This window comes from Choristoneura fumiferana, chromosome 6 (genome assembly GCF_025370935.1).
Source record: "Choristoneura fumiferana chromosome 6, NRCan_CFum_1, whole genome shotgun sequence".
NCBI classification, from domain to species: Eukaryota; Metazoa; Arthropoda; class Insecta; order Lepidoptera; family Tortricidae; genus Choristoneura; species Choristoneura fumiferana.
Genome location: NC_133477.1, coordinates 18,099,601 through 18,119,860, shown reverse-complemented (window position 1 = coordinate 18,119,860; position 20,260 = coordinate 18,099,601). Strand labels below are relative to the sequence as shown.

Sequence of the window (20,260 nt, the reverse complement as noted above, 5' to 3'; positions counted from 1 at the left end):
GTGAAATTACTGGCACTTGAGGTTCCCATCTTAGGCCTCTAGGTTGGCAACGCATCTGAAATACCCTGGTGTTGAAGATGTTTATGGGCGGTGGTGATCTCTTACTATCAGGAGACCCACTTGCTCGTTTGCCATCCAGTCGAATAAAAAAAAATAACATCTAAATTTTCTCGTGATTTTCGATCATAATAAATGTGACAGTAATTGAATGTGTATATGTTTTTAATTGTTAGTTTTCAACCTGCGAAAGGTCAAAGTTCAAGCGGGAAGCAGACGAGGTTGCGAGCAACAGCTAGTTTAATAAAATGTATCTCGCGAGATTTTAAAGTTTCAAATGTCAGGTTAGCTTATAATCGATAAAGTTTTGGATAGGTTAGATCAATTAGTTTGTAATCTAATAATAATAATAATATTTATTTGTTTAACACAGGTATGACATAGTACAAAAGTCGTAAATTCTATCTGAAGTCTGTGTTACGCCGCAAGGCATACAAATTTTAATTGTGATGCATATAGAAGCAAAGTTTGCATTAATCTCATTCAGTTAAAAGTTCACTTATAGTAGTAGGCTTTTGTTAATAGAAAGTTACACAGAGCTCTTTTCAAAGTAGGCAAATTCTATTTGGCGAGATTGTAAAGTTTCAGATAGTTTAGATTAGTTAGTTATAACCTATCCTTGTGCGATTGTAAACCGTCAGGTAGGTTAGGTTAGATTAATTTAAAACTAACGATGTTCACAATCATATAGCGACGTACAAAAGACATCAACGCGCGGTCGGCGCTTGCGCACATTGTTGTTACATACACTTCGGTTATTAATAAAATCATCAGTTAATTATACTTTCCATTCCCAGACAAATTTTAAATAAAACAGCGTTCCAGATGGGCTACTACGAAACTCGAAACTCGAAGTTCGTGTCATGCGGTCTCTCTGATACTTACACTATTTAATACGAGAGCGAGAGGGACAGCACTACACGAACTTCGAGTTTCGAGTTTCGTAGTAGCCCTGCAGGCCCTATACTGCGAAGTCCAAAATTAGAACTTCGTGTCTTGCCGTCCCGCTGACGCTAATAATATTTAATACGAGAGTGAGAGGGACGGTACGATACAACACTAACTTCGATTTTCGAATTTCGTAGTAGCCCCCCAGGTATGTTAGAAATGTTATCGGCTAGACTAGACAGCTGCCAAATGCGACAGTAAGTTTATCGGTACCTATACCTACTTAAATACCTTATGGAGACTTTTTATAAACACTCATAATTTTTTCATTTTTTTTCTATTGTAAAGGTTGCCTGGAAGAGATCGCTCTGAAGCGATAAGGTCACCTATTGCTTTATATTTGTTGATGTGCAATAAAGACATTGATTGTATTGTATAATGTTGGTAAAAAATGATGATGATGTATCCATGATAGGATAAAAACAGCAGAGTAAAGCAACAGGAACTAGACATAATTATATATTGTAATAGTTAAAAACATTATAATATCGTATTTTCGCGCTAATAATGGCGGCGTCGAGTTCAGGAACTTCGGGGTTAGGGGTGGTTACCACTAGGACTACTTTAAGTAAATCTGGACAACTGTCAGTTGGATCCGACACGAAGGACTCTCTACCATTTCTGGTATGAAAATAGAGAACTCACTAAATTTTATTATAACTTACTTTTTTTGTTTTACTTTATTATATAATTTATTCTCTTTTTTTGTGATTTTTGACATTTTTATTTATTGTATAACTGTTTTGTTTTTATTATAAGGTAAATTGACAATTACTGGCCACCATTCAATAGACTCTGGCCAGCGAAAGCTGTCCACGAGAAACCGCGGCAAATTAAAAAAAAATGAGGCTGACAACACTTGCTGTACACTGATTAAACGATGCTGATACTTAGATATTATTAAAATTTTCCAGATATTAAATTATACTCGGGACTGTTCAAGCTGCATCAAAATTCATGTAGTCATGTGTGAAAGTTGATGATGCAGTTTAGGAGTCCCTTGGTAAATTTTATGACCTTTGTCAGTGCCCATTTACGTACAGTCCAGACGCATCAATTTTTGGACCATTTTGACTAGATTGGCATTGAATATATCATCTAACATTTTAATTCTAACGTAATCTTATAACATTTGAATTTTGAGGATGGTACAAGTAGGTTGAATTAAACAAAAAAATATCTTTATTTCTAATAGCAGAAGTATCAAAATTGTCTAAGCCGGTTGGAATGACAATATGTCAGTTTTGACAGTCTCAAAAATGATACCAGATTAAATTTTCGTAAAAAATGCGTGAACAGCTTTCGCTGGCGTCTAAAAAACTGATCACCTTAGGCTAAAATTAATTCTAGTCACCAATTTGACGACCGGATGGCCAAGTGGTTAGAGAACCTGACTACAAAGCTTGAGGTCCCGGGTTCGAATTCCGGCCGGGGCAGATATTTGTTTGCATACTTAATACGAATGTTTGTTCTTGGGTCTTGGATGTTTAAAAGTAGGTATTTATATATAAGTATGTTTATCCATTGCCAAGTGTCCATAGTACAAGCTTTGGGACTAGACCAATTGGTGTCAAGTGTCCCATGATATTTATTTATTTATTATTTATTAATTACTAGCTTTTGCCCGCGACTTCGTCCGCGTGGAATAGTAACTTTGGAAAGTTTTTAATTTATTTAGGGTACCTATTCTGCCAATAATAGAACATAGAAACTTCTACGGTTTATGAAAAAATAACATATTTTAATACATTGCTTTATATCTCAACTAATTTTTTTTGTTCTTCCATTCTTTGGTAAAACATAAATATTTTGCGGGTAGCCACATTTTAGCAATACGACGTGTATTCTACCCTGCCAACACAAAAGGACTAATTCTTGATAGTGAACTCTTGACTCTTACGTCCTTTATTGTAAGTTAGGAGGGTAGGATTATAATTAAGACGGCATTCTTACTAAGCATAGCTACACATATTTCCGATAAATATACTTATAGTCAATTTGTTTGGACGAACTTTCATCCCATATTTTCAAGTATGAAAAATGTCGAAATGTGAAAAGAGCCGGAACAAATGGTTTTTAGGGTTCCGTACCTCAAAAGGAACTTTGCTGTCCGTCTATCCGTCTGTCTGTCAAGACCCTTTATCCCGTAAACGCGCGGAGTATGTATCGAGTTGAAATTAAAATCCTAAACTCAGGTCAATAGTCCCGGAAGCTGTGAAAAAATTTAACTTCTAAGTTAACGTCATCAAAAGCTACAGTCATTAAAAAGGTGTTTCCATACAAATCGCCTTAACAGAAAAAGTTATAGGGTACTCCCGGCTGTCCTAGAAACTTGGAATTTTGTATAAAAGTAGCTCTATTAGCAATTTTTTTCCCCTTATAGCAAAATAAATAAGAAAAATCTGAAAATCATAATTTTTCATTTCTGACTGTCTATGTCAATAAGCCATCTAAAATTACCCCACGTTGCGTACATTTTGCTTATAAGCTTAAAATAGCTAGCTCTGCTAACACTGGATATTCATAAATACCTACGTACGGAACCCTTGATGCGCGAGTCCAAGTCGAATTGAACCGATTTTTTTTAGTTCTTATCGAAAACTTAAACACAAAGATTCTTTGATTTATCTGTGATAATGACGACGTTCCATATAAATTTTCATCCCCTATTTCATCCCCTCGCAGGTAAAATTTTCAAACACGCTTGAACAAATATCTATTTATTTTTTTATAAGTGCCCAAATGCCAAGTTTCATAAAGAACCATCGATTTATCTTCGACAATGACGACCTTCATGTAAACTTTCATCCCCTATTTCACCCCCACACAGGAAGAATTTTAAAAAACGCGCGAACAGATATCTATTTATCTCTTATCACGTGCCCAAATGCCAAGTTTCATAAAGAACCATCGATTTATCTTCGACAATGACGATCTTTATATATAAACTTTCATCCCCTATTTTACCCCCTCACAGAAAGAATAAAAAAAACGCGTGAACAAATGTCTATTTATCTCTTAATCACGTGCCGAAATGGCAAGTTTCATGGTTTTATCTTCGACAGCGACGAACTTCCACCATATAAACTTTCATCCCCTATTTCAACCCCTTAAAGCCTCTTTTTCGCGATAAAAGATAGCCTATGTTCTTTCCAAGGTCTATTCTATCTCTGTACCAAAATTCATCCAAATCGGTTCAGCGGTTTTGGCGTGAAAGCGTAACAGACAGACGGACAGACAGACAGACAGACAGACAGAGTTACTTTCGCATTTATAATATTATAGTATGGATTAGTATGGATAGTATGGATAGTATGGAATAGTATGGAATAGTATGGAATATGGATAAACAGAGTTCAGTTTCAGGATGAGGAGTCAATTATTGGGCACCACTCAAGAAGTAACCATACACCTATAAATAGAATTATCTTTTTGCATGTGGTGGCCAGTTATTGAAAGGTGGCCAATAATTGACACCTTATACTAAAAATTAACACTGTTTATAGGTGACCAGAATTAATTTTTAGCGTAAGGTGGGCAGTCTACAAACGTGCTATAAGATTCTTTTTTATTTTACTAACCTACTTAAAGCCGTGGTAGCTTAGTGCTTTGGACCTCCGGCTTCTCAAGCAGAAGGTCGTGTCGTGGGTTCGAGCCCGGGTTTACACCTTTTTCTTTTTTGAAATTACATTTGTTTGACGCCTATGTCAGTCTATCTGTCTGTGGCATCGTAGCTCTCAAATAAATGTACCGGTTTCGTTGCAGCCGATGGACTGATTTTTTTCGTGAAAGCGAATTTCCTTGCGGTAGTTCTTAGCCATATTTCATTAAAATCGGTTCTGTTGTTTTTGAGATATCTATTGAACTTTGGAATAGATTATTACTTTGGACATATTAATACTAATGTATCCAACATTATTCGTTTTGGGCATGGTGGGGTACAACGAGCTGGGATTAAGGAGGGACTAGGCACTTGTAACGTATATATGGAAAATTCTAAGAGGCGTCATTAAAAATGCGGACATACTGGGGAGACTGGGGCTGTGTGTGCCGGAGCGGTACGTGTGGCGGCGACGGCGGCCGCGACTGCTGGCCAAGCCGCGCGGCCGGACCAACTTGCTCAACAAGGCCCCGCTAACTCGGCCATACATACGCTGAACAAAATTGCCGAAGAAACAGATTTGCTTCTCTGTGTTTTGAGTGAATTCACAAAGGTCTATCTGTTATATGTTACAAGAATAATTAATTACTTATATGTATATTGAAGCAAGAATTTAATATTTGTGTTGGAACTTCTCTGTCGCATTAGGTCAAGCCTGTAATGATAGATGTAAGTGTGTGTACAATAAATAAATAAATAAATAAATATTTTGAGATTAAACACTAATTATATAATCCGTCTATACTTATTAAAGGAAGCAAACTCTAATAATCAACTCCCAGTTTAAATTGCAAAGGATTTAATTAGTGTCGAGTTACCCTCAGTCCTCAGCCGGGGTCGGAGGGTCACAGCCGGAGGGTCGGAATGCTCACTATTTCTTTGTGACATTGTTCCCTTGAAGTTTGATAACTAAATGCTTTTATGGAGGCAACTATTGTTCTAACTAGCCCAGTTGGAGAAATTGTTTTAGATTTCGGAATTGTACGTGTACAGTGGCGTGGTGTTGTAACAAATCGATTCTTACCGGAATGACAAAGTTTTATGACATCAGTAATTACAAGTATAGCGAGTACGTAGCGCTCGCAGCCAAAGCATTGCGCGCTCGCTTCGTTTTCATCATCATCATTATATCAGCTGTAGGACCTGCACTGTTGGTCATAGGTCTCTCTCATAGCCTACCATCCGTACCATACCATACCTCCCCTCCAGCACACCAGGTATCCTCCACTTGCTACGGTTCGAAGCGGCCTGCATCCACCGTGAACCTGCGCTTTGACCAGGTCATCCGTCCATCTCGTTGGTGGACGTCCTACGCTGCGCTTCAAAACTAGTCTCCAAACTGGTCTCTTTTTGTCCAGCAGTGGTATAGGGGTTATAGCACGCAGCACATTGCTGAGGACCTGGGTTCGATTCCCAGTGTTTTTCTGGTTTTTCTGTGCATCCATGTCTCAGTTTGTATTTTCGATAGAAAAAAGTATACATATAAACTATTGATTCCCAGAGCTAACCTTGCTATGCTGAAAAATGGCCCTCATTATAAATGTATATTGTTCAACAACAGAGTTCCAGACTCAATCAAGCAGCAGCCCGCTGATCATTTGTTCAAATATAAATTAAAGGCCTTACTAATAATAATAATCCCAGCCTATATACGTCCCACTGCTGGGCACAGGCCTCCTCTCAGAATGAGAGGGCTTGGGCCGTTGTTCTCACGCGGGCCCAGTGCGGATTGGGAACTTCACACACACCATTGAATTGCTTTGCAGGTTTGTGCAGGTTTCCTCACGATGTTTTCCTTCACCGTAAAGCTCGTGGTAAATTTCAAATGTAATTTCGCACATGAATTCCGAAAAACTCAGAGGTGCGAGCCGGGGTTTGAACCAACGATCCTCTGCTTGAGAGGCCATAGGTAAAACCACTCGGCCACCGCGGCCGTTAAAGGCTAGAAAATTGTCACAATAATACGAGTACACATTTTAGAAAAAAATAAGAAAACATTTATTTTTTACTAGCTTTTGCCCGCGACTTCGTCCGCGTGGAATAGTAACTTTGGGAAGTATTTAATTTATTTAGGATACCTATTCTGCCAATAATAGCACATAGGAACTTCTACGGCTTACTGAAAATAACCATTTCAATACATTGCTATAAATATAAAGTATTTTTTTTTGTTTATCCATCCATCCATGTTCTTTAGTAAAACATAAATATTTTGCGGGTAGCCACATTTTAGCAAAACGACGTGTACCCTGTCAACACAAAAGGACTAATTCTTCATAGTGAACTCTTGACACCTTACGTCCTTTATTGTAAGTTAGGAGGGTAGGATTACAATTAAGACGGCATTTTAGCTACACATAGTTCCGATAAATATACTTATAGTCAATTTGTTTGGAATTCCGTTAGAACTTTCATCCCCATATTTTCAAGTAAATAGGTTGTAATTTGAAAAGCGCCGGAACAAATGTTTTTTAGGGTTCCGTTCCTCAAGAGGAAAAAATTGAACCCTTATAGGATCACTTTGCTGTCCGTCCGTCCGTCTGTCTGTCAAGACCCTTTATCTAGCGGAGTATCGGTATCGAGTTGAAATTATAAACCCCTAAACTCAGGTCAATAGTCCCTGCTACCAGTCAATAGTTGACTGCCTCCGCTGCAGCCTAGATTGTCTCCGCTCTATCCGTTCCCTCCGCTCCACTCCGTTGCCTCCGCTCCACTCCGTTGCCTCCCTGCCTCCGCTCCGATGCCTCCGCTCCATTGTCTCCGCTCCGCTCCACTGCCTCCGCTCTGTTCCGCCAGCCTCCGCTCCGCCAGCCTCCGCTCCGCTCAGCAGCGTCAGCTCCACTCCGCTGCCTCCGCTCTACTTCACTGCCTCCGCTGTAGCCTGCATTGTCTCCGCTCCATCCGTTGCCTCCACTCCACTCCGTTGCCTACTCGATTTATCTTTGAAATGACGACCTTCCATATACACTTTCATCCCCTATTTCATCCCCTCACAGGTCGAGTTTTCAAAAAAGCTCAACCAAATATCGATTTATTTATTATTAAGTGCATAAATTCCAAGTTTCATGGCTTTATCATCAACAGCGACGAACTTCCACCATATAAACTTTCATCCCCAATTTCAACCCCTTAAAGCCTCTTTTTCGCGATTAAAGATAGCCTATGTTCTTTCCCATGGTCTATTCTATCTCTGTACCAAATTTCATCAAAATCCGTTCAGCGGTTTAGGCGTGAAAGCGTAACAGACAGACAGACAGAGTTACTTTCGCATTTTATAATATTAGTATGGATTTTACTAACATGTAATACAAACTCGTTTGCTGACTGTACTTTTTTATTGACTGTACTTGCATTGTCACTCAAACTGAAGAAATGGATGAAATTCGACATGCAAAATTACCTTAGCGAACGTCAAAAATACAGACAAACAAATATTACAAGATAAATAAAAGTAAAAAAAAAAAAAAAAAAACAAACGGGAACATAGAACCTCCTCTTTTTTTGAAGTCGGTTAAAACAGGCTAAGGGGGTCCTCATACTGGAAATGTTATCCTAACATATTTATTAATTTAGGTACATTTAAAGTTTCATTTCATATCTTTATGTTATATAATATACATTAAGGGGCTGTTTCACCATCCATTGATTAGCGTTAACCGACGGTTAAATGTGATGCCGTCTCCGTCTATCCGAACAAAACAAATAGAGACGGCATCACACCTAACCGCCAGTTAACACTAATCAATGGATGGTGAAACAGCCCCTAAGTATCTTGCTTGCATAGCAACCTACGAGTATTGAATAGGGTGTTGAATCTTATTCATAATCATAAATGTCGGCAGGCACGGTTTGTGTAACTTAACTGTATTGTATACATTACCTACCTAAACTATTGCATTCTTGGCATGGTGACGACTTTAAACTTCAAACAATACGAGTATTATACAAGGTGTTAATTAAATATCTGAAAATCTGAAAGCAGTTGGTTCAGAATCGAGAGGAGAAATCGATTGGACTGTACTTTAAACCAAGTTGCGTTATTTTTTTATCTCTCTTTTATTGCGTCCACTCCAAAAGTTTACAAATGCAACGTGCTTTGATAAATAGCATAGAATTAGAAATCAAGTAGTTCGCAAAAAAGTGCTATAAATAAGAGCTATCTTCATTCATACCAAATTACAAGTTTCGAGGACAACCGGAAGTTCCCTATAAAAGGTTTCGATTCCGCATCGATTTCTATGGATACACCTTTTTCAGTGACTATAATTATAACTTTTGCTTGCGTTGACTTAGAAGTTTAATTTTTTTCACTGCTCTAAGAGGTAGCAATAGAGAAGTAGAGAGATATTTGCTATTAGTTTCAGTTTGGTACCTCCATGCGTTCCTTCGAAAAAAGATTTGACATACTTTTGTTTGCTAAGGTACGGAACGGAACCCTAGAAATGATGAAATACCGTATTCTTATGAGTTTTACTAGCTATTGCCCTCGACTCTGTCCGCTAGAATGCGTTTATCGCTGTCCTGCGGGAACTATGCGATTTTCCGGGACTATATCATTCGCCGGGACTCATAGTTTGAATCCGGCTGCATACCGAAATTTTATCTAAATTTTTTCAGCAGTTTAAACGTGAAGAGGTAACAAACAAACTTCACAACTTTTCGTATTTATAATATTAGTGCGAAATAGGACATCCTTTGTCAACTCGACGCTTTTGTTGTAATATACACATTGTAATGCGCAATCGATAGATTTATGAAGGTCAAGATTATTACATTAGTTAGTAATTTATGTTTGCAGTGTCTTGTGTCCACAAACAAACATGTCGTCAACAGAAACCCGAGTGCTTAAATGCATAACACATACAACTGTGTCCGAATATCATTAACTTTGTTTACAAGAAACCGTAACTCTGCGTATTCCAATTTAAATTTTGTCGCATCAAAACGTTACGAACTCGTTTTGCTTTGGGACTAACGTTATAAATCTCGTAAACTAGTGGCTCTTGTAGTTGTATAGACCTTACGAGTCTTTTACTCATGGCTCCTTTCCTTAGTGGTTGAAAACATAACGTACGCGAATTTCAAAATAATCTCTGAGTAGGTAAGAGTTATTCCTTCTCCAAAAGTGACCAGAACCGAATTACATCCAATCCCGTGTTGCTTAAAATCATCATCTGGGCGTTTCGAGAAAAAGTTATTGAAAGGATTTTTTTTTCGATTTGGATGAAATTTCGTTTTCCTACTGAGAATCAAAAGCAAGTTTAGTTTTTAACACGGACTCGCATCTCTGCTAATACGTAATGGAAAACACGGCGAGGAAGCTTGGGGAAAAATTCTACGTTGTAAAATTCGCAATCCGCACTGAGTCCACGTGGAAACTGTACAGTCAAAGCGCTCTCATTACGAGGGGAGGCCTTAGCTTAGAGGCGTACGGAGATGGGCGTTTTCAGAAAAAGTTATTGAAAGGATTTTTTTTTTCGATTTGGATGAAATTTCGTTTTCCTACTAAGAATTAGGAGCACTTTCGATTGTAATAGGAGAAAAAAAGTGTCCCAAGATTTTGTATTCCATTACGTTACCGTTTTCATACACGTTTCTGTGGCGGTAGTGTAATGGATAACACAAAATTATATGAAAAACCTGGGAAACTATTTTTCGCCTATTACAATCGAAAGTGCTCTTGATTCTTAGTAGGAAAACGAAATTTCATCCAAATCTAAAAAAAAGTCGTTTCAATAACTTTTTCTGAAAACGCTCATCTCCCTTTGTACGCCTCTAAGCTAAGGCCTCCCCTCATAATGAGAGCGCTTTGACTGTACAGTTCCCACGTGGACTCAGTGCGGATTGCGAATTTTACACCGTAGAATTTTTCCTCAAGCTTCCACACCCTGTTTTCCATTACGTAACAGAAATGCGAGTCCGTGTTAAAAACTAAACTTGTGATTCTCTGCTTGAAAGGTGATAGGTTAAAAGAACACCAGGCCATCACGGCTAAAACTAAATTATTTTTCATTTCTCATGCTCGTAAAGTTCGTGTTTATGCTGGATCTAGGCGACATAAAATGACTTTTTATGCTCTAGTGCATAAAGTAAAATCTTTGTCTAAGACAAAGTGTAATCATAGGTGTCAACAGCCACAAACAAAAAAGTTTCTATATATATTTTTAATAATTTTTACGTAAAGCTACAAATCAATAAAATCAATCAAAATAAATCAATAAAACTAAAAATGTATAATTACCCATATATCAATGTATAAAAATTAAGGTACTACCTAGTAAATGAACAATTGTTTCCACTGTTGCTATTTAATTTCCTCTCAATCGAAGTGAAAATCAGAGTGTAAAACTCGAGCATTAAACCCATTTTCCCCTCGATGTGTATATCTCGTACCGCCTCAGGTGGCTATATGAACGCCTCGGGTAAAATAGCTTGTTTTATGCTCTTGTTGTTCAATCTAACTATTGCTTTTTCCTTGCAGCATCAGTAAGCCATGCTAGGCGGAAGTGTGCTCTGGTTCCGCCACGGACTGCGTTTGCACGATAACCCGGCGCTTCACTCCGCAGTGAATGACCGCACGCGCCCATTCTTTCCTGTCTTCATCTTCGATGGAGAGACTGCTGGTGAGCCTCGGTTTTATACAATGCAGCTTTTGGATAGAGCTACGAAGCTCAGGCACTGAGTTCAGGGCTCGAAGATAACTTGCGGCCCGTCTTCTACGTCTTCTTGGAGATACTGCTGGTGAGCCACGGTTTTAGACTATCTCCTTTTCAACAGACTTTTTTACTTACGACCTAGACGTGGTTCACAACAGCTTTGTTATTTGGATATTATTTCAAAATTCCTAAGATTCTTTTATTCACTGAACAAAGTTCATTCGACCGTTATTTTTAGTGTTAATTGGTCCTTTATAAAGTACGCGAGGGCCGACGAACGAGATATACTGATTTTGGGTAGAGATGACCAGGCACTGTGCCCTGAGCTCGAGCAGAGCTTTCAGCCTGTTTTCTAAATCTTCATCTTTGATGGAGATACTGCTGGTGAGCCACGGTTTTCGACTATAAGGTTGACAAGGCAACGCGCTCCCATTTCGAGGGCTAGTCGCGGCTTCTATCTTCTACAACTTTATCTTCGATGGAGAGACTGCTGGTGAGATACGGTATTAGGCTATGCAGCTTAGGGGTAAAGCTGCAAGCTTGAGAACAGCTCGTGTCCCTTTCAGCCCCTAACAGTGTAATTTATGACCATACAAGCATGCAGTGAAATTTTGATACGAGACGAACGACAAAAAGTCAAGTTTCCTTTAAATTGAACTCTGGCTCCAGGTACGAAGCTGGTCGGCTACAACCGGATGCGCTACCTGCTGGAGGCGTTGGATGATCTGGACAACCAGTTCCGGAAGTACGGCGGCCGGCTTATCATGGTGAAGGCTCAACCCACTGCTTTCTTTCGCCGCCTCTGGGAGGAGTTCGGTGAGTTCTTTGCTGGCATTGGCGTGCAGATAGGGTAGGCAGCGCTAGGAGCTAAACCCACACGTACCCGCGACCACCAGCAGCAGGGTTGGCAGTATCGAGAATAGCATCAGGTTTTAATCAGTAAGTGAGAAACTACTAATAAATAATCTCCGTAGATTATAGTAATAGTAGACCTTAAGTAGAACCATGATTTTCGTACTGGGCTGTGAGGTGAGGTTACAGATCTGATAACTCTGAAAAAAAAAAGCTTAGCTGTACTAGAAAGAGGTTACAGGGGTGTGAAATAGTACCTGAAAGGGTTCATGTAAATACTTACACCAGCAGTATACCCCTGTTGGTATGTACACTTGGACCCTTATACAGGCTGGGTGCCGTTAATGTCGTTCGTTCGTGTGTTCGTTTTTTTGACGTTGACCTAACAGGCTGCCGTAACGTGCGTCTTGATATTTTTTCTCTATCGTCTGTTGTCTACAGGTACTAAAAGATATCATTATTCCTATTACCTCGATAGGAATCAACCGGCTCTGCTTCGAGCAAGACTGCGAGCCGGTGTGGCGTGCGCGTGACGAGAGCGTGAAGACGGCGTGCCGTGAGATAGGCGTGACGTGCCACGAGCACGTGTCGCACACGCTGTGGGAGCCCGACACGGTCATAAAAGCCAACGGGGGCATCCCGCCGCTCACCTATCAGATGTTCTTGGTAAGAGCTAGAATTGAAGTTAGGTTCTTTTCGGGATCTAATCACAAATGGGAAGATACGTAGAAGAACGAGGGTCACCGGCATAGCCAAGCGAATTAGCTCGTTGAAGTGGCAGTGAGCGGGCCATATAGCACGGAGTAACAGATGGCCGTTGGGCCGAAGAGTCCTCGCATGGAGACCGCGTATCGGCTAGCACAGCTTAAGACGTCTACCAACGAGATGGACGGGTGAGCTGGTTAAAGCCGCGGATTCACAGTGGGTGCAGGCCGCTTCCAACCAAAGTCACTGGAGGTCTATGAGGGAGGCCTATATCCAACAGTGGATGTCCTACGGCTAATATGACGATGATGAGGTCCTTTTATTACTGCGGTGGTGTTATAATAAACAGGGTTCGAAAATATCCGATATTTATTATAAATATCAAAATAAATAAATAAATAAGTCCGCCTTTGTACAAGTATGTCAAAGTTTGTCAATTGTGTTTTGTTTCTTTTCTTTTGTACAATAAAGAGTTTACATACATACATACATAAATTAAGTAAAATCGTTTCTGCACTTTTTCAATTACTTTCTTTGTAAAAAAATATAGAATAAATACAACAAAAATTTACTCTTTCGTAACGAAATTTTTCTGACAAGACTGACGCCATTAAGCCGGCAGAAGTGTTGCCATTAATGGATTAGAACTTACTATTAAGGCGTATCTTTTAACTACTCCAACGCCATCCACATTTGGGAAGTAGAAATACAGTAACAAAGGCCAAAAACTAGCCAAAAATACTTAATAATATCAAATTTTTAAACCATTTTTGTGTGGATATATATCGGATATAAATCCATTGATAATAAAAGAACTTCTTATTCTGTCTGGTCGTCTGTCCGTGAAGGTTTCTTAACATTGTCTTGTTCTAGCACACGGTCGCAACGATTGGCGACCCGCCGCGTCCGGTGCCGAACGTGGACTTGACCGGAGTGGAGTTCGGGAGGTTGCCAGACTGCTTCCACAAGGAGTTCACCATTTTTGATAAGGTAAACCGCGCAAGTGACACTGCCGCAGTGACTCCGCGACAGTGACACCGTGATAGTGACACTCTGACAGTGGCACCATGCTAGTGACACTGCGCCAGAGACACCATGATGGTGCAGCGCGATAGTGACACGGTAATAGTGGCACTGCGATAGTGTCACTGTGATAGTGACACTGACTGTGACACCATGCTAGTGGCACTGCGCCAATGACACCGTGATAGTGACGTGACACTGCGATAGAGAAACCGTGATAGTGACACTGCGACAGTTACACCGTGGTAGTGACACTGCGACAGTGATACTGCGATAGTAACACTGCGATAGTGACACTGCGACAATGACACTGACAGTGACATCATAGATAGATACACCGTGGGACAATACAATACAAATATTATTTATAAAAAAACACACGACATTCCGCTCTATGGCATTCTGTTTGGCACCCGCAGACGCCCAAGCCGGAGGATTTTGGCGTTTTCCGCGACAACGAGGAAGACATCCGGATGATCCGGTGGGTGGGGGGCGAGACCAGCGCGCTGGAGCACATGAAGCAAAGACTCAGCGTCGAGCGGGAAACTTTCTGCAGGTGACAGTGACTCCAAATGGACGAGCGCGAGTCGGACTTGTCAACTACTAAACTTTTCCACTAGGTAAGGTAAACGTGTGAGTGCTCGTCACTGTCCCAATAGATGGCATATTTAATCTTATGTCATTAGCAATAGAGATGACAGCAGGGTGCAGTCTATTGGGCAGCGTTAGCGTGTCGAGCACTTGGACGCTTATCTTATTGTTGCAGTGAATTTCTAAATAGAAGTTTAAAATAAAGTAACAAAATGTCACAAATCAGTGATTGGACTAAATTAGCATGTTTAGCATAAATAAGAAAATAAATTTATAGTACCCATAGCGTTGCTTAGTTTGGGACTAGGTCAATTAGTGTCTTGTCCCATGATATATTTTTTATTTGTATGTTGGTCACAGGGGTTCGTTCCTGCCCTCGCACGGGAGTCCTGACCTGCTCGGCCCGCCCATCTCTCTGAGCCCGGCGCTACGGTTTGGCTGCCTCTCTGTCAGAGGGTACGTACAGCACACATTGAAAGAAAGAGAAGAAAGAAAATCATTTATTTATAACGGCAATAACATATACACAGCACAGGTTAACAATGACACAGTGAGGGTTTATTGACAGGCGAAATATCGCTAGATGGCGTTAGTATCGAAAGGCCCGTTTGACGTTACAGTCTTGCTTGTGATTGGCTCATTTAGTTAGTTAACCAATCAGGGGACATCCATTAATTATGTGAGGCATTTATTTCGAGCCAAAATCACCAATGTGTCGTAATAAATGATATGCGAAACTTCACAACTGGTTTTTATTAAAAGTATTACAATTAATTACAGTTCAACGTAAGCATGACGCCATCTTGGCTAGTGATGTGTTGTTTATAGTGACGTACCTACTCATAACACCATTTCAATGAACTTCACTAGTTTAACACAAACCTCACTCCTGTATATCCAAATGGGGTAGGCAGAGCATACGAAACGTTACCGCTTTGGAACCACTTTTAGCAAATTTAGGTTTTATGGCTATTGTTTTATGTATTTGTTTGAATACTTTAAGGGCATTTAATACAAGCCTCGCGCGGGCTGAACAACTTTACATAAGTATAGTCAATTGGAACCCCGAGGTACAAACATAATAATATATTTAATGTCTCATGTGGTCTCTTTGCAAACCCAATCGGTAGGTGTGAACCAATGGTAACTTATTCCAATTAAAAGATTTTCAGTAGTTTTCACTAGTTTAAACAACTAATTAAAAGCAAGCACCGCTTGTTTACATCGTTTTAAGATTGTGTTGCTCTGAGGATGAACTTTGGTTGAGTTTGAAACGTGTCAGTGTAGTGTGGTGGTGGTGATAGTTGGATTTGTGTGCGTGTTACAGTGTGGATGTGGAGGAACTGCACGAACACACATTTTGTTTCATAGACGTAGCTATCATAAGGTCTCGGGTGAGCGAAGTAATTGTTTTTAGTTCATTGATTATAAAAAGTCTCCACCCTAGTATGTGATTCAGTTTCCTTGCCTGTACATTGCAGCTAAAACTGGCAAACTTTGATCGACACTTTTCTTGATACCTGACTTTCTCTGCAGCTTCTACTGGTCCATCCAAGACCTTTTCCGCGACGTGCATCAGGGACGTCTACCTCCCTCTCCATTTATTACAGGTAAAAAAGAAATAGCTATTGAAAAAATCATTTTGTAATACAAGCTTTTTTGCTGACTTTGCCTTTTCTTGTTTGTATTTGCATTATCGTACTTACAAGTTTTTTTTATCCCAAATTTGTAGTAAATCCGAGTGTGTGGGTTAATTTATAGTAGAGGATTTTTTTACACTGTATTATTTGCGTGCAGGGCAGCTGATTTGGCGCGAATATTTCTACACGATGAGCGTCAACAACCCTGAATACGGGCAGATGAGTGGCAACCCTATCTGTCTCGACATACCATGGAAGGAACCCGAGGGAGACGAGTTGAACAGGTAATCATTCTTATCCGACATAAAAAAAGGTTGCCAATTCGGTTTGTTTTTATTCTATGTCCGATTTTTTTTTTGTTCGTATGATAATACTTCCAATGCACTCATCAGATCCTAACTTGGTAACAATGGGACTTATTGTTACCCAGTTGGGATCTGATGTGTGGGTGCTAGGTAAATCGAGGGATCTATTTGCTTCCTGAGAACCTGCATCAAATATTCAATGCAAGAATTTTAAACTTAATGACATTCAAGAAAAGTTGATATTTGATTGTACATTATTTGCAAAATTTTGTACCCTGCGTTAGAAGGTTAAACATTTTAGGGACGCATATGATGATTTTGGGTAAATTTAGTAGTAAGTCGTGCATTAAGTAGCTCTTGAAAATCACTATTTGGTGAAGTAGAACTGATGAGGAAGAATAAAAATGGCCACCTGAACTATTCAGCAAGTATTTCACGGGTTGATATCAGATTAGCTTAACTGCTTTCTACGCAAGGCTCGTCACAAATTATATGGTGATGTGGAACGGATGGTAAAGCACCAGGAGAACTCCTTAACAATTAACGTCTCGGCATCGGATAAGCGATATGCTGTAAATGGTAACGAGCAGTTGTTATTAAGTTATTATAACGTAGACTAAATTGTTGTTTATGATGTCAAAATAAGTAGATATCAGCTATGGTGAATGGAAGACCGAATGAACTACTTGTAGACAGCATTCTTATGTCTCAATAAAGTCAGTCTTCGTTTAGCATCTGAACTGTTTGTTTGTCTAAATAGATACTAGGTTTCAATCATGAATAGCTACACTAAGAAACGAGTTTTTTTAACCAACTACAAAAAACCATGAAACTATTTTCTACCATACCTATAGTTGGATCGAAGGCCGCACCGGTTTCCCGTTCATCGACGCAGCCATGCGACAGCTCCGCATAGAGGGCTGGGTGCACCACTCGGTGCGGAACACCGTGGCGTCCTTCCTCACGCGGGGCACGCTCTGGCTATCCTGGGAGCACGGGCTCCAGCACTTCCTCAAGTACCTGCTCGATGCTGATTGGTCAGTAACACTTAAAAACCACAGCTATAACTTATTACTAGATCTGCACCAGCGCCGGCCCTAGGGTACAGCAAGAGAAGCGGGCATGTTAGGCACCGCACCAGGTGACAAGGGGAGGCATTTTCCAGATTCCAGTGCAAAATAAAATTATGATGGCGCTTTTTGAGAGGCTCGGAAGCGGCGTAGACAATCTCGCTCTGCCTTGATCACAGGCTAGAGCCGGCGGTGATCTCTACTAACTATTCCATACACAATAGTATCCTGGTCACGGCACCAACTGTTAAACAATGCATTAAAGAATAAGAGGAATGGAAGTTTTGTTTGTACTTAAATAAATAAATTTCCTTCCAGAACTGAGATCGCTTAAAGAATCGTCAACAATTTGACATCACTCTATGAAAGCTTTCATTGCAATTGTCATAAACTATGTAAAGACAATAATATCCTGGTCACTGCACCAAATTGTAACCAACCTTGAAAACTGAACCATTGATGACGGGTTTTACAGGTCAGTATGCGCGGGCAACTGGATGTGGGTATCGTCGAGCGCGTTCGAGGCTCTGCTAGACTCCAGCGAGTGTGCCTGCCCCGTGCGGCTGGGACAGAGGCTCGACCCGAGCGGCGAGTATGTGCGACGCTACGTGCCCGAACTGACCAACATGCCGGAACGTTACATGTAAGTCACATTATTTAGGCCATGTGTCTGCACAGACGAATTGGGCGTTTGTGCACAACGTCTGTACGGCTGACTAGACGATGCGAGCGACATGTTCGTCCACAGGCCTGACAAGAGAAGTATGCGGAGGTTGGTCCAGAACCGCCTTGGTGTCGTTTCTGTCTCTTGTCAGCAAGTGTCTCGAACCAGGCTTCATCGCAATACTTGCGACTTTGCAATACACGTTTGCGCTAATCAGTGCGTTTTTCCGCTAGCTTTTCCCAGATTCTCTCACATTAGCATCCTTATTAATATTATAGCTTTAGCACGGATTACAGTATCTCCATCTCCGCCCTGTGTACAGTCGAGTTCATAACCTTGTGAGCAAAAATTTCATCAAAAATATCTGAACACGACTCTATTGTTAACGGCGCCGGCTTAGAAGCGTGTTCAGATATTTTTGATCATATTCTTCCTCACATGTTTATGAGCTCGACTGTACATACATACCATCGCCGGACACCTTTCAGAATAAGAGACAAGTTCTCTCTTTGTCATTCTTTGTTGGAGTGACAAAAGAAAATATACTCGTCTAATATTTTCTAATAATGCAACTGATAATTATTATTTTTTTTACCCAAGAATCTACCCAATGAGGGTTATCGCGTATGAATTCACCGCTAGAGGCGCTAGTGTAGCGTGAGGTCTCCGAAATGTCAAATCTAATAGTTTCTGGGTGAGCTACACGGGTTTATTTAGAATTAGAATAATTTTGTGAATATTTTGCATTACCTGAAATTAATTATGGCAATTATGCGTTACGGGGCAATGAATGTCTGTTTTTGGAGACAGTTTTGTCTTTCGGAAACTTTTGTCCTCCCTTTTTTCCGAACAAAACGGGGACTATGCAACACTGTGGCATGCTCGATATTTTTATGGCACGGTTTTAAGGTGTATTAAATATGATTTTAATCTAAACTTTGTTTTGACGCCCGTAATAACAGACTTTGAAAGCCATACTTAAAAACCTCACGCAACAGTGCGCCATCTAGTGAGACATAAAACGATAATTATGATAATTTTACGAGTAGATCTCCTCCTTGTTTTTTTCCATCAAAATTATCTTGTTCGTGCGTAACAAATCGCCCCCTCCCTCTTTAATGTGTGACGTGAGTTATGGCTTATGTTGCAGCTACGAGCCGTGGAAGGCACCAATCGACGTGCAGGAGCGCGCCCAGTGCGTGATCGGGACGCACTACCCCGCGCCCATCGTCGACCACCTAGCGGCCGCGAGGCGCAACCGCGACGCTATGCAGGTAGTCTCCGAGACAGTCCACAAAATAGATACAGTTTTGATAACTAACAACACGCTTTAGGTCCTCTTTTTGCGAAGTGAAAATGCTTTACGCATACTCTTTAGGGAGCATAAGTACTAAAAACACATCGGCGTTTGTCCACTCTATCGTTATGAAAGCCACTCTCCGGATGCTTAGGGCCTGTGTTATCTGGCTCGGGTGCAGTTACGATTCGTCGCACGCGACGCGTGCAGAAAGCGCTGTTCATACTATTTTTCATAACCGTCCACCCGCTCCGTGCAAACCATGTCAACTAGCGTAGGCCTTTAAAAGTAACTGCCTATAATCACACCATGGAAATAAATAAACCTAATTTAATCCACAGGAGCTTCGCCAGATGCTTGAAAAGGCGCCACCTCACTGCTGCCCCTCTTCCGAGGACGAAATCCGTCAGTTCATGTGGCTCCACGACGATACTGCGATACAAGCTAACACGGCTTAACGACCAAAGGACACGACACAAAAGCCCAGAGGGGCTACTACGTATTCGAAAATAGAAGTTCGTATCGTACTGTCCTCTCACACTCGTATTAAATAATATAAGCGTCAGCTGGACGGCAAGATACGAAGTTCCAATTTTGCTTTTGTTTCAATGCAAAACGTCAAATATCCACGATAAAGGCCAATACACGACTTGAAATTAATAATCTGAATTTCTATGGCTCATTTATTAGTTACTGAATAAATTCACAGGACTATGAATATTCTATATGCAAATATATAAATATTACCGTCAAATTACAATTTAATTTACATAATAAAGTATTTATGTTGC

General features: G+C 40.4%; 1 protein-coding gene across 2 annotated transcripts; it reads left to right on the top strand.

The window, feature by feature from the left end:
• Positions 1-11,138: 11,138 nt before the first annotated feature.
• On the top strand, positions 11,139-20,092 carry cry (circadian regulator cryptochrome). 2 transcript variants are annotated; one of them, XM_074089526.1, is made up of 12 exons: positions 11,139-11,289; positions 11,992-12,138; positions 12,653-12,840; positions 13,753-13,869; positions 14,322-14,458; positions 14,854-14,949; positions 16,030-16,103; positions 16,291-16,417; positions 17,293-17,475; positions 17,984-18,151; positions 19,323-19,446; positions 19,811-20,092. In XM_074089526.1, the coding sequence occupies exons 1-12, from the start codon at positions 11,160-11,162 to the stop codon at positions 19,925-19,927; spliced, it is 1,608 nt and encodes a 535-aa protein (XP_073945627.1). In that variant the 5' UTR covers positions 11,139-11,159; the 3' UTR covers positions 19,928-20,092. The 2 variants fall into 2 exon arrangements, with proteins under 2 accessions (XP_073945627.1, XP_073945628.1); XM_074089527.1 differs by lacking the exon at positions 11,139-11,289 and adding an exon at positions 11,801-11,815.
• Positions 20,093-20,260: the final 168 nt, after the last annotated feature.

What these genes read in the sequence shown, in the direction of transcription:
- cry (XM_074089526.1), top strand. Translation starts at nt 11,160, where the DNA reads ATGCTAGGCGGAAGTGTGCTCTGGTTCCGCCACGGACTGCGTTTGCAC. An exon ending in CTTCGATGGAGAGACTGCTG is followed by an intron (nt 11,290 to 11,991) that starts GTGAGCCTCGGT and finishes CTCTGGCTCCAG; the next exon opens with GTACGAAGCTGGTCGGCTAC. An exon ending in CCGCCTCTGGGAGGAGTTCG is followed by an intron (nt 12,139 to 12,652) that starts GTGAGTTCTTTG and finishes TTACCTCGATAG; the next exon opens with GAATCAACCGGCTCTGCTTC.